The 15,389-nt window shown below is 29.9% G+C and overlaps 1 protein-coding gene across 2 annotated transcripts in view; it reads right to left on the bottom strand.

The window, feature by feature from the left end:
* LOC107440712 (3-hydroxyisobutyrate dehydrogenase, mitochondrial) overlaps positions 1-15,389 on the bottom strand; it is a 42,151-nt gene that overhangs the window by 21,352 nt on the left and 5,410 nt on the right. For both annotated transcript variants that reach the window (XM_016053696.3, XM_016053695.4), the window contains exons 3-4: positions 9,948-10,069; positions 3,413-3,623 (exon numbers count right to left, since the gene is read on the bottom strand). In XM_016053696.3, the coding sequence (XP_015909182.1) occupies positions 3,413-3,623; positions 9,948-10,069 (333 nt within the window). The remainder of the gene's footprint in view (positions 1-3,412; positions 3,624-9,947; positions 10,070-15,389) is intronic.

Below are 15,389 nucleotides of genomic sequence, written 5' to 3'. Positions count from 1 at the left end.
GATTCAAACCCAGTTCATCTCATTGGAAGGCGAACGCTTTGTCCCCTGAGCCATCACGACTCAGCTTGTTATTATAAGAAAATACACAAATTTAATGTTAAAATAATGCAGATATGCATTTTAGTAAGAAAGAAAAGCCATTAGATTAGACATTTTCCACTGCAAAAAAAAAGCATGATTCACATTTGACTTTTTACCAGACATGCACGTTTAATCATCAAAAAACAATCAAATATAAGATCAAATAAAATCATACAGAATACTCACTCTATCCTTTGTTGATAAATATTAAAATTTCTAAAAAAATTACTTTATTTTGAAATTCAGCAGCTTAAATTAAATTTATAAATAAATAGTTAGAAAAGTAACTTAGTTTTAGTTAATTTTAGGTTACTAATTAATATGGGGAAAAATAAGAGATAGTTAATTACTGGTAGCTCTATTACAGTGCTGCTAGTCAAAATCTGTTTTCTCTGTACATATTATATACAATATATTTAGAGGAACACAACTATTACTGTGCTCTTATGTGAGCTACATTCGGCTAACTACAGTAGAGCACCAATTATCCGAACCCTTATTATCCGAACGTCCAATTATCCGAACTATGTCCAAATTCGCTTTNTTTTTTTTTTTTTTTTTTTAGAGTTTAGAATACTTTTTAACTTATCGATAATTTTTCTCAATTTAGAAGAATAAATAAGATCTACTGCATCTGAAGATCATATTTAATTTACAACCTTTTTTAGCAGTTTTCTTAAAGTAGCCATGCATGCATGCATTGTTATACAGTTAAACCCACATACCCCTTTAGCCCTCTTCAACTGAAAATTCTCTTTCAAGAATGTTAGCTTCATTTTGACAGTCAACAATGTTGGAATGCGGAAGGAGTTTATGAATAGATAAGTGCTGAAGTTCTACAATTGGGGGGTGGGTAGTTGTCACTTATGGTTAATGATTAGTGATTACAGTGCGCTTCTCACAGCTGGTTACTTTTCGAGGAAATTAACAGAACTCGGTTTCATCATGTAAACTAGAAAATGACCAGTAGAATGACCATGTTTTTATGATGTCACTTCCGAAATGCACTTTTGGACAACAGGTGTTCTGTTGTCAAGATTAGAATCAGTTGAAAAGTAGAGTTACCTGAGAAAAGTGCTTTTCGTAAGAATCTAGAAAGATGTCGTGCAAACGTAAGAGAATCGTTCTTTCCTTAAGTGATAAAATGAAAATTTCAAAAAGATTGAAAAATGGAGAAAGTGGAAGTAAATTAGGGGCAGAATATGGCGTAGGAAAATTGACAGTATCGGAATTGGGAAAAAATGAAGAATCAGTTATGAATTATGTTTCGGTAATGGACAAAAACAATGGATATTTCGATAGAAAATGCATGAAAAAGTCAAGCAACGATGAAGTGGACAATGCACTTTATTTGTGGTTCCTACAAAAAAGATCATTAGGCGAACCAATATCTGGCCACCTATTATGCGAAAAAATTTTATTTTTTCATGAGAAATTTGGTGGAAAAGGTACTTTTCAGGCTAGTTCAGGATGGTTAAGGAACTTTAAACATCGACATGGAATACGTGAGTTAGAAATTCATGGCGAAAAACTTTCCGCATCTACCGAATCCGCTTCAAATTTTGTAAAGGAATTAGAAAGCATTATTGAAACTGAAGGATATGAAGAAGAATTTATTTATAATGCAGATGAAAGTGGACTGAATTGGAAATCTCTACCACGAAGAACTTTGGCTACAGGAGATGAAAAGCATGTTTCCGGGAACAAAATAATTAAAGAAAGAGTCACAATTAACGTGCAAATGCAACTGGAAATCATCGAATACCTTTAATGATGATTGGAAAATCCAAAAATCCAAGAGCCTTCAAAAATGTTAAAACACTACCTGTCATTTATGCATCTCAAAACAAAGCGTGGATGAACACCAGCATTTTTATTGAGTGGTATGATAAGACTTTCATTCCAAATGTGAAGAAATATCAAAAGAATTTGGGAAAAACAGGAAAAGTGTTACTCATCTTGGACAATGCTCAGTCGCATCCAAATCCTGATCTCTTAGATCGGGAGAATGGAATGTTTCGGGTTGTTTTCCTGCCACCTAATGTGACACCTTCGATTCAGGCGATGGATCAAAGTGTCATTGAAACCTTAAAATGTCTTTATAGAAAGCAACTTTTAAGGAAGATTTTACTCTCGGATGAACAAAATGAGAGGGATTTTGGAAACTCAATCAAAGCTATTGATTTAAAAGATTTCTGCATGATGATAGCTGTTCTCTGAATTTAGTAAAAACATTAACACTTAGAAAATCTTGGAATAAGATTCTTAACAGAAAAACAAACGAAACAGAAGTTTCTGAGCCAGTAGAATTTCCGGATGAAAAGATGCCAGGTTATACAGCAGAAGAAATCGAAGACTGGTATCAAGACACTGAAAATGACCCAGGATTTCAAATTTTAAAAGATGATGAAATTGTTACTGAAATTTTGAATGAAAATCGGAACTCCACCAACGAAGAGGAAGAAGTAGGTGACCAAATTCAAGATTGTGGACCTTCTCATATAGAAGCATGCAATGCGTTAGATATTGCAATGAACTGGCTAGATCATCAAAATGATGTTGATCCAGTTCAGTTGATTTATTTAAAAAGAATAAGGGATACGGCTGCTAAAAAAAGAGTATCTTCACTGATTCAAAAGTCTTTGCTGGATTTCTTTCGCATTGGAAAATAAAGATAAATGTGGTAAAATCAGTAACTGACAAACAATTTATAAAAAGCTGAAATATGACCCAAAAAAATTTTAAATGAAAAAAAGTTTTGAAAAAAATTTAAAAAAAAATTTTAATAAATAATTTAAATACGCCAAGCTATTTTAGATAGTACTGCCAGTCCTAAGCCTGGAAAAAGTGTGAAGGGAAGTTGGCACATAAATAATAATCATTTAAACTAGATTTTAAACAACTTTCCAATTATCCGAACTTTTCATTATCCGAACCACGTTCGGTCCCGAGCAGTTCGGATATTCGGCGCTCTACTGTATATTTAATAGTTTTAATTGCTGGAAAAACTTATAGAAAAAATTTTAAAGGAACAACTGAACATACATAAATAATGCTATAGTAAATGAAATAGTTCAGTACAATTGAAATATCACCCTTAAATATCCCATAGATTTGAGAGGTCACTATTTAAAAAAAAAAAGAAGAAGAAAAAAAAGAAACAGAACTCTTTTTATTTTCCCAGTTCATAAAGAAGGGAAAAAAATCACAATTCCCCGCAATTTCCATGTTATTTCTAGTTATTTTTTAATTCACTGTATTCTCAAGGTTTTCCCTGTGAAGTGGCAACCCTGTATTATTACATATTTTTTTCAAAAGAAAATATTTTTACCTAATACCAAGGTTCATTGCTTCTGACGTTCCAATCATTGAAATAGCTAAAGCCATATTATTACAAATTTTGGCAGCTTGTCCTGTTCCAACACCGCCACAATGAACAACATTCTCGCCCATACACAGTAAAATACTTTTAACTGCATCAAATTTAGTTGTACTGCCTCCTACCATAAATGTTAAAGTTCCATTTTTGGCAGAAGTAACACCTACAAATAAAAGTGAAATTTTAAAACTTAAAAAACATACATTTATAAAAATCCACAAATATTAAGTAGTTGTTTACATTTGTAGATTCTAGAACTTTTGAAACAGCTTAAAATACAGCTTTAAACTAAAATTGAGACCTCATATGAGTAACAAATAATTTAAAAGCTGTTTTTAATCATCTCTTCATTTTACCTAGCTAAACTCGTCAATTTTAAGTGGGGATAGAAGTTATCGACAATGTCAATCTTCATCTATGAAAAGGTACCCTAACATAGAATCAAGTTAACATGTCTTATATACTAGTGAATTGGAATTGTATTTTTGTAGTGGTAGAAGCAGTACTTCCCCATCAGAATTATATCTGTGACAGAATTCGAGGAACGAATACCACTAGTTGTTTCATTGATGTTTTGTGAGAAACCGAGAGAGCTGTATTAAGATCACTGTTCTTTTAAATGCTGATCGTGAGATCTGTATTAAGTTCACAGTCGCGGTCGCTTTTGTGTAGCCATTAGCAGCCGTGTGTATACAGGCTGATGCTCTGTGCTATTGAGACTGAGAAGCAACGACCGAACTAATCCATTTGAAAGTTTGATTTTATTTTTTTTCCACACTCTTATATTTGATTCTTGAATATGAAACAATCAACCTGATTTCTTCCCCATTACTTTTAATTTGAAATCAGCAATGTAAATGATGAGTTTCTTTTTAAAAGATGTAAGGGACAGTAGAAATCAACAATGCTATCAAAAGGTACCACAAGACTGAATCGAGTAAGCATGTCTGGTATACTAGTGATTTGTTATTTAATAAATGTAGAGGTAGTAATGGTTCTCCCCCATCAGAATTTTATCAAACATAGAATTCCATGAACGGAGGATACCACTAGTTGCCATATTTGCGAAAGATCGGGAGAGCAGTGTTAAGTTCACCGGATTTTGAGCGCTTGTCGTGAGAGTTGTATTCACAAAACGGTTGTGTGAGTGGTTTCTCCTGAGTTGTTATTAGCAGTCAAGAGTGTGCAAGATCCCGTTATGTGTTAATGAGACTGAGAAGCAACAACGCGAGGAGAACGAAGCAGTCACAAATAACGTCATCTGTTCAATGTGAGACATTCATCGAAGTGAGCCTAACTTCTGGTGTGGCCGAGTTCATATCACATCCGCAGGTCACCAATGTGGGGAAAGAGCTTTTGAGAATGTCAACCATCACCTATCAAAAGATATCTCTACACTGAAACGAGTTAGCATTTCTCATATAGTAGTGAATTGATATTTAATAATTGTAGAGGTAGTTACCCCACAGAAGACACAATAGCTTATAATAATATTTCAAATGAAAACAAAGATTGTATAAAGGTTCTTTACGTAAGATTGTTCTTTGCTGACAATTGTGCAAGGCCTCCTTTGGGATAAAGATAAGAAACAAAAAGAAAGAGAGTGGTTGATTAAGATCCAAATGATTGAAACAATAGTGGTAAATTATTTGCTTTAAAATAAGTTAGAAAATCCAAGATAATCTACAAACTTAACCTAAAGAGAAACTTCAAAAAAAAAACTGAAATATTGAAATTAAGAAATATCACTTGCTTTGTGCAGAAGTAAAAATTTTCAAAACTGGCATGCATTCAAAACTCCTGCACTATACCTTCAGTGCAGAAAGGACACAACAACAATTGTTACAATTTAGCATATGGAAAGTTTCCCTTATTCACTCGAATCGTATAAATTGTTTGATCCAAGAATCAAATGAGGAGCTAAGTGAAAGTAAATAAAATGTTGCCACAACAATATGCAAATAATATGCTTGGTAAACCAATAAATAAATAATAGGAAGGTTATCACTGAATTTTGACAATCACAATTCGGATTTCACAAATATTTTCATTGTCTTTATACATTGCTCATAGTGTTTGCAAACAATACTTTATAATACAGGATACATAGCCAAAAAGTAAAAAAGAGAAAATCCAAGAATGAATATATATATATATATATATATACAGTGTAACGTCCCATATCCGGACGTCCCTTTCTCGGAAGAGTCGATTTCCCGGACACTTTTTAACAATCAAAATAAACAAACATCTCTCCATCATCCCCTTTCCTTTAAAAAAAAAAAAAGAAGTCTTTTGACACATTTTTCTTTTCCGCATCGAACCCATAAATCACCAGAAAGGGGAAGTGAAGATCTACTAAGACCATTGAGTGACCGTTAGTGACGCTCCTCCCTTGGAATGTAGGAAAAAGAGGGAGATTTGTTTTCAAAAGATCACAACTGAGTCCCCTCCCCCCTCCTTTCCCATGCAGGTGGCTAGTAAAAGAGGCATTTCCTGGAACCTTTTTATTGAAAGAAGAAATACTGCGGAAAAGGGTAAACGGGACAAGCGTTAAGGTGGAGGGGGAGTCAAAATGGAAAATTTGAATAGGTCTAAAAGGATATATGTCCTTGAGAAACAAAACATTCGTTCTTCCCCATACCATGTAATATTTAGGAGGCGGGGGAAAAAGGGGGTAACATTCTCTCTTTAGCAGATTCTTTCAGTCATAGAAGAAAAAATAAAGAGAACCCGATCAGCGTGCCCCGCCTTTATGCTTGATTGATAGCCAATGATTGGAGAGAAAACAATAATTTGTTACTTCCCCACCCTCAACTTAAATGATCTCCTCTTTACACTTATTTTCTTTCACAAATAAGGAGGAAATGAATTTTTCTCCTCCACCTACCCACTTTAATGAATGACGGGAATTTCCCTTTCTTGCTTGAATCATTCTAGTTAAAAATGGCGGATTATTATTTTCATATGTCAATTTTTTTTCGTTTTCTATATTTTAAGCAATAATATTTTTTTTCTAATATTTCATATTTTATTGATTAGATATTCTAATACTAAAACATTATTCCCCTTAAAATTAATGTTTATTTATTTTTTGCTTCTTAGATTTAGATCATTTTAAGCTTTGTTCCAGAATGACATGAATTTCCCCTTCCTGCTTGAATCGTTCTTGTTCAAAATGGCGGATTAATATTTTCATAACTGTTAAATTTTTTTCGTTTTCCATATTTTCAGCAATAATATTTTTTTTCTAATATTTTATATTTGATTTAGATATTCTAATGCTAAAACATTGTTCCCCTTAAAAATAACGTTTATTTATTTTTTGCTTCTTAGATTCAGATCGTTTATTAAATCATTTTAAGCTTTGTTTACCTTGGGGGTCTATTATACGGAAAAACCTATTATACGAACTTCTGGAAGTCCCACCGATTCCGCATACGCAACTTTACACTGTGTGTATATATATATATACACACACACACAAATTTGACAAAAAAAGTTAGATTTTTAAACTTGTAAGCCATGTGAATATAAATCCTGATAATTAATTTTAAAGTTGTATGAATATGAATCACATGCATGATTTTAAATTAAGATAATATGAATCCCGATATGAGGCTTTTAAATCACGTGAATATGAAACTCGATATCGAATTTAAAAATGTGAAAATTCAAATCATGATGCGTAATTTTTAGATCACATAAATATGAATCACAATTCATGATTTTTAAATCGCCCGAATACGAATCCCATGCTTAATTTTTAAAGCACATATAAATACAAAAATCGATGTTTGATATTATAACCGCAGAAACGAATCAAGACATTGGATTTTAAGCTCGCGAGAATATGAATCGCTACATAGGGTTTTAAAAGCGCGAAATACAAATTGCGATATTGGATTTTTAAATCTCGTAAATAAGAATCGCAATGTGCAATATTTAAATCGCCTGAATAAGAATCACAACGTTCAACCTTTAAATCAGGTGAATACGAAAATCGATGTTTGATAATAAAATCGCGATTTTAAAAATTTAATCCACCGCAAATTCGCCTATTTTTTTTCGTGTGCTTTCACGCCAGAAAAAAGAAGTAGCGACGTCTGAATTACGAAAATACGAGCTATCCAGCGAACGGATAAAAATACGGAAAATCTTATTTTCTGCGCGTAAAAGAGAAAACGGCAAAAATAAGTAAAAATGCATAAGGTTTAGCTTCAACGACTGAATTTTTTTAAAAAAAAGCGAGATATTTATAAAAAAAAAGCCGAAACTTTTAAAGAATCAGAGTTTTTGATAAAAAGGATGAAATTCGAGAGACAAAAGCGAAAAAATCTCATCCCTGATTATAAAGGTCAACCAGTTTTATCCCAAGGAAATGATTTTTAGAGAAACTTCAGAGGGAGGAATGAGGACTTCAATACTTTCATTCCGTGGAAAATTAAATTCCTCATAAAATATTTTAACTTGTATTATTTAACCACCATAAAAAGATTGAGAAATTTTTCAGTTCGATTTCACAAGGTGGAAAATGAAACCTGAAATTGAGAATATCTTGCAAAATGCAGAAGAGTTGCACATGAGACAACAAAAATCTCAACAAACCCAGTTAAGTATACGCACATGCGGATCCACAAGTATTTCATCAAACATGTGAAATGATTTGCGCTTCATACACTATGGACTGACGGTACGCGGTAATGCATTGTTTGAATGAATTGTGAAAACGTTGGATGTGAAAACCACACTTTTGCATAATACATGGTGAAAATCGACGTGGTAAGAAAAAATAGCTCATTTTTGAAAAGGAAAAAATCAAAGACTTTTGAAAAGTTAAAAAAAGCATCTTTAAGGGCTTTAAAAAAAATCAAAAATAAGCACCTTTTAAAAACACTACACACCATGTAATAGATGTCTATTAATAATATTTTGAGGGTAAAAATAATTCTGTGAATACGAACCCAGGAACCATTTCTGACGTTGCAGTTTGCTTAAGTTTATTTAATTTTCTCACATGAATAGACGATTCCATGAAATAAAAGAGTTTTAAAATAATTTGTTAAAATAACGTTTATTTTGTCACATTTAAAAATTCGATCCAAGTTAATACTTAATCAAAATAAATAATTTTGTGAATAGAAAATCAGAGATCTTTTCCGGCCATGCGATGTAATTAAATTGTATCTTTCTTTTTTTTTTTTTGATTGGTTATACCATCAACGAAGAGTGCAAGTTCTAAAATTGCTTGCGAAAAAGTACTACTTTATCACATTTAATAATTCAAAGTTAGAATAAAAATAATTTTACAAATATGAATTTACTTTGTCAAATTTGCTGTTGATTTATTTTCTTCTTGAAATTTTCAACTTTTTGACATTTTTTTTACATGGCACCATCTCCTATGAAAATAGACAACTAGAAATGAGCACAGGGAGAAAGAAAACGGTGCATAATAAGCACAAAGCCCCCTCATCATTTTTTAAACTCATAATTCATAGATAATACACAAGAAATTATAGTATTCATTATAGGAAAATTTGAAAGAAGAATTTAAAAATATAGAATTTAATTTTAAAAACAAACTATGCATTTAATTACAGGATATCTGCTACATCTAGAGTTCTTAAATCCATGACTTTCCTTGTCTTCTATCAAACATTTTCCATGACCAGCACAGGTAAATACATTAATACTCAATAAAGTCGAAAGAAGATCTCTAAACCCACGAGTATAACTTTCTTTTAAAAAATGTTTTATCAGAGCAATGCTTCACACACTTTTTTAATATATCAGATTAAACCAAAGCAATAAAAAAATGAACTATTACACAAACTGCAAAAGAAAACAATTTGTGGTAACAAACATAAAATTTAGAATATGGGTTTAAAAATATTTTACAATGCCTTTTAAGGTAAATTCTACAGATTATGTTAATTTAATTTTAAAGAAACAACAATATCAACATCATTCCTTGCACTATGAAATTACTATATAGATATAAATCAAAATAAAAACATTTTAAAGATTAAACAAAAATTATTAACTTCAAAATTTTCCAAAATGAAATCATTTTTAAAATTAGGTTTTGCTAAAACTTTTAATATTTATCAGACCTAAAACCTTTTACTTGAGTTAATTTGTTGCTTCAATATAACAAATATAATTTTAATATAACTACATATAAAACCGCGGGCCCCCACATTTCTAGAGGAGGCTTTGCAAGTGAATACAAATTGCAATGCAGTATTTTCAAATCTTTTAAGTTTATGAAGGGCTTTAATAGCCAAAAATCCATGATGAACAGTGAGTTTCCATGAATCTTCAGTATTTATCACTGAAAATCATGACTTTCCATGACAAATTTCGATCAAGGTCAAAATCCATGATTTTCAATGACTTTCTAGATACACAGATACCCTGTTAATTGTTAGTGAGAATAGGAAAAAAATGATAAAAAAATTAATAAAAAGCAATAGAATTCTACCTCCCGAAACAGGAGCATCAAAGAATAAAGCTCTTCGTTTTTCTGCCATAATAGCTAATTCTCTCGTAACAGATGGATCAATTGTACTACTATCAATCAGAATAGTATCTGGTTTGACTTGTCTAAAGAAATGAAAAAAAAATTTATCATGATTCATGATAAAATTTATATCATTCAATTAATACATTCCCACGCAAAAATGGAAAAGATACTTTCAGTTTCTGACATTTTCTTCTCATTTCTCACGAAATACTAGTAAATCATTTTATAATTTTAGAGTCTTGCAATTTCATATACTTATCAATAAAGCTTTCAGATATTTGAGGAACAGGCAATAAATTATGAACAAAAGAGTTTTTTTGAATACCCCATGCCAGAAAATATAACAATACACTTGTAAAAATTTGGTTTTCATATGAAATAACTGAATAAAATTTTGCAAAGCATTCTTAAATATTCATTGATATGAAAAATATTATATATGAAAGAAATCGCCTTATAGTTATTTACTATAACTGTAAAAATGTTCAATAGGATTAAACAAAATCTTACTTAGTACTCACTAATTACTCTTACTTAAAAAGTACTCAGAAAAATGTTAGAAATTTTTAAATTTTCAAGATATTTAAATTGATTTTTTTCATAAGTTACCAAACACAAGTCATGACAAAATTATTAAAGCAATATTTTAAATGTTACCTACACGTGCACAGTACAAAAGGACATCAAAACTTTAAATACTGATATCTTGTGATTTTTTTAATGAATAATAATAAGTATGCAAAATCGTATGATCTAAACATTTCTTAAGTTATAAAAAAATTCTATGAGTGCGTTTTGAGAAATTATACGCAACATCATAATCTGAAAAAGTCTCTTCCATCATTGTAAGATAATATATATATATATATATATATATATATAAGTTAAGAAACATAAAGAAAACATGGAAAAATTTAAGATTAATGAAAAGAGAAGGAAAAAAATTTTTAAAATAAAATATTTTTAAAAAAATTTTTAAAAATATTAAAAAAGCTTAAAAAAGCCAGAAAACTAAAAAATATAATCTCTTTATCAGCTCACACGATTACATTCGCAAAAAGGAGTGCTTTTGAATATTGTATCAATATAGTTAAAGCAAAATATATAATTTTTTGCAATAGTCGTGTAATGGCGGTAATCGTGTAATCTCAAAAATTTATATTTTTCTTTGGCTATATTGATACAATATTCGAAAGCACTACTTTTTGTGGATATAATTGCGTGTGCTGATGAAGAGATTATGTCTTTTCATTTTTTATNAAATATTTTAATTTTTTTTTTTTTTTTTTGTTTTCAAATATTTTACTTCAATATTTTTTTTCCTGCCCTTTTCATTAATCTTTAACTTTTTCCATGTTTTCTCTATGCTTTTAACTTATTTTATGAGTTCTATATACAGGGTATCTGCTACATTTTAGATTTAGATTTTCAAATCCATGACTTTTCATGACTAATGCCAAGAATTTTTCATAACTTAACGAAGTTATTATTTTCTCCGACAATAAATTTAAAAAAGCATTATAATAACATTAATTGAAATGATAGGTATAACCAAAACTGTTAGACTCTGCATCTTCATATTTATAGATTTTAAATTTAAAAAACAGAATAAAGAGAGAGTTGGAGCAATAAAATAGCTGAAAAAAATACAAAAGCAGAAAAAAAATTTCTCTTTTTTTTCTGCAAAATTATGTTCTAAAGATACTTTTCATGTTCAATGGAAAGAAAAGAAATACCAGTGATTTTTCTGTTCTCATTTCAGAATAAAAAAAATTTGCTAATGACTGGCTTTCTTCAGCTAGAATTTTAAATTGATAAAATAAAAATTTATAATAAATAAATAGATAAAATTCTGAAATCACAGAAGTTTAAAAGATAATTTGCTCTAGAATTGATGTTAACTTCCTTTCATTTTTTGAAAGAACACCATAATTTTTAAGGAACACCATAAAAAAAATTTTATACTTTAATAAATTGTGACTGTACGTGGGGGTTTTGCTACAAGGGAGGGAGGGTAAATTCCATTTTAAAAATTAGATTTTTCGGCAACCGAAATCCATGACTTTCCATAAATTTCCAGGTGCGCGGATACACTGTATATATCTGCAGCTTTTGCTCAGTAAATAAAATTTATTAATGTTCTTAGTTTTCTTTATTTTTCTCTTTTGTCTTCATTGTGATATATACAGTCAGACCTCTATTTAACATGTCGATAAATCCCGATAATAAGTTCGTTATCGTTATATGGAAAATTCGTTAAATAGTAAAACACTTAAATGCAAAACAGATTTTAAATTCATCAACTTTAGGCACAGTTAAAATAGTAATTTATGCACCTTTATCTTGCAAACTAGTATCTACTATTTATTTTATAAATCTTAACCATAAAAGAAATTTGCATGGAAACAAGGAATAGAGCAAAACATTATCCAATCTTACACTATCATGCTACATACATTTTCAACTAAAAAAAAAAATGCTAAATTTATGTTATTATTATAGCTGCATATATTATAAAAGAAATTTTAAACATAAATTACCAAATGCGTTCTTAAGTAATTGCTACTGATAAAATCTGTTAATTAGTACTGAGTTGTTCTTTTGAAATTTCAAACAACATGGGAAAGGGATTTTACTGCTTTCTCTAAAATAGCTTTTAGAGAAGCAGTAAAACATTACGTAAAGCAGTGGCTTCAAAAATTAATTCAAGGTCATTTCCCCCATAAAATGCATTAACAAGTGTGAAATGTTCTGAAATACGTTGGAAAATAGGGAAAGTGGATATCAATGAAAAGTTCGTTAAATAAAAAATTCACTTCGCTATATGGAAATTATTTTACGAAAAAATTTCCAAAATGTTCTTGGTTCCTCGAAAAAATTCACAAAATAGAGAAATTCGCAAAATGGAAGTTCGTTAAATAGAAATTCGACTGCATATATATATACATGTGTTTTCTATTAAAATTCTTAAAACCTCTAATTGCTCAAAAAATAGAAATATTATCAGAAAAATAATACTAAATATTGAATTTTATTTTGTACTATAATGGATTTGCTTTAATTTTTCTTTTTGTTTAAACATTTTAAACTTTTTTTAACAAAAATATTTAATTCAAATTTATATTACTCTATAAAATGTATATATATATATTTATTTTTTTTGCACTTTCATTCTTTAAGGTCTACATTTTGTGGTTTCTTTGCTCAGAACCTATATCCTCCACAATATTTATGTGTATACATATGTTTATACAGTAAAACCTCGCTACAACCATATTTTTGGGACCAAATAAATATATTGCTGTAGAGGGATATATTGTTATATCAAGGGCCTGCATACTTTGGGGACACAATAAAGATTTTTTTCAATTTTAATGTTATATATGTATTAACTATAAATGTATATATTAATTTGCAGATAGGTTAAATATAAAAAACAATTTTAATAAAATAAGATCGCAAACATAGCTGAAAACAGTTTTTATTGAAAATAATCTGATATTTTTGTTTGTTTATTCATTCTTATGACTGTTAAGTCAACCAACAAAGTATGCATATGGTTAGTTCAAAGTACGAAAATGATTTTCGTTTGTGAATGGTGCTCCACCCTCCCCCTAAGGAAAAAATTCTCTTTCAGATGTTAATGTGATACTTGTGGTCATTTGTGACTCACGATCAGCTTTTAGCATGAAGTAAAAGAAATCATACAGAAATGTTACATCTGTGACTTCTTAAGAGATAAGGGAGCAATTCTAAGAACGAAGCTCTTGGGGTAGTCAGCAGTGAGTCTTCTCTTGTCAGAAAAGATGGAAAAAATAGCAAAAGATGATAAAATAAGATTTTGTACATTATTTGAAAACCTATAATAAATGAATTAAATAAGGTTGAAATTTGGAAGAAAAAAATCGTTTTACAGGGGTTTATTGCTCCAGAGAATATCGTAATATTGAGAGAAGCATGACATTAATTTATATGCAAGTTTGTCGGGACCACAAAACATTATCGTAATAAAGGAAGTTATTGTATTGGATATCGTAGTAGCGAGAGTTCACTGTNCGGTAAATCCGAGTTCTCGTTAAATCCGAGCTCGTTATAAACGAGTTCGACTGTATATATATATATATAAATTATTACATTTGCCACTAACATGACCAAATATGAGTGTGGCAATTCATTAATCTACAAGGTGTGCAAGTGGCCCCTTCATACAAAAAGGTTGCTGCCAAATTTTAGAAATGATATAGTAAAAATTATAATGCTTTTTTTATTATGAGTAAAGTTTAAACTGAAGGAAAGTATATATATATATATACAGTATGACCTCGGAAATCCGGATTCTTATGTCTAGTTCGTCAGAAAAAATGTTCCAAATCAATTTTTAAAAAAAGGAGGTCTACACATGCGCGTTCAATCACGTAATTGGCCGAGCGAATCCAAAACTTCAATAATTCTATCAATTTAAGTAAGGTATCTAAAATTCGGAAATTTTGGAAATCCGGACCATCTGCACCCCCGAGCAGTCTGGACTTTCGAGGTTGCACTGTATATTCTTCTTATAATCTATCCACACTTTAACGACATGAACATTTTTGACGGCGATAGTTCTGTCTCTGACAATCTTAAAATAAATAGGAAACTAAATTACAATTAAAATTTTTAATTAACAAAAGGAATCAAGCAAAATATTAACTTACAAAAAGAAATATAAGCTAACAATAAAAATAAGCTATGCAATTAATAGTTATAAAAACAAATTTAAAAAAAAAGATTGAAAACAATAATAGTCAAGAAATTCAAAAATAAACACTAAAAGAAGTAACAACCAGGGCTAAAGTAATACCTTAAATGTGAGCTAAATAAAGAAAAAGGAAAAACAACAATAAAAAAAGGATGAAAACACAAACTGACGCCAACATCCTAGAAAAACATATTAAATAAAGAGCGAACAAATTGTTGACATTTTTTCTCCTTTTACTATTGTGTAATTCTATGCAAATAAGCTAAAATGATATAAATGAAAGATATTTCAGTTTCTTCTATCTAAAAATAAATTACTTATTTGTTCAATATGTAGTGTGAAGATGTTTTTATTACATTGTCTCATAAGTTCGAAGTATTATTTGAAATAAATATTTTTTAATAAGTTTTAAACCCATGAAATCTCATTCTCTCATTTGTAATTCTTACCAGCTACAAACTCAAAAAGCCATATTTCTCACTGAAATACCTATTTTCTTGTTCTACTTTCATGCTTTAAAATTACCCCTTGTAGTGTTCTTTCTATGTTTATTTTCTAGTTTTTAAATGGGTGTGTTTACTTAGCAAAAATGTTTCAGATTGATGGCATTATTATTTGGGGAGACACAGTACACATGAAACTGCTAAAAAAAATTACAATAA

This window comes from Parasteatoda tepidariorum, chromosome X2, assembly GCF_043381705.1.
Source record: "Parasteatoda tepidariorum isolate YZ-2023 chromosome X2, CAS_Ptep_4.0, whole genome shotgun sequence".
Taxonomy (NCBI): domain Eukaryota; kingdom Metazoa; phylum Arthropoda; class Arachnida; order Araneae; family Theridiidae; genus Parasteatoda; species Parasteatoda tepidariorum.
The sequence above is the reverse complement of the archived record's forward strand: the minus strand, read 5'-3'. Positions and strand labels throughout refer to the sequence as shown.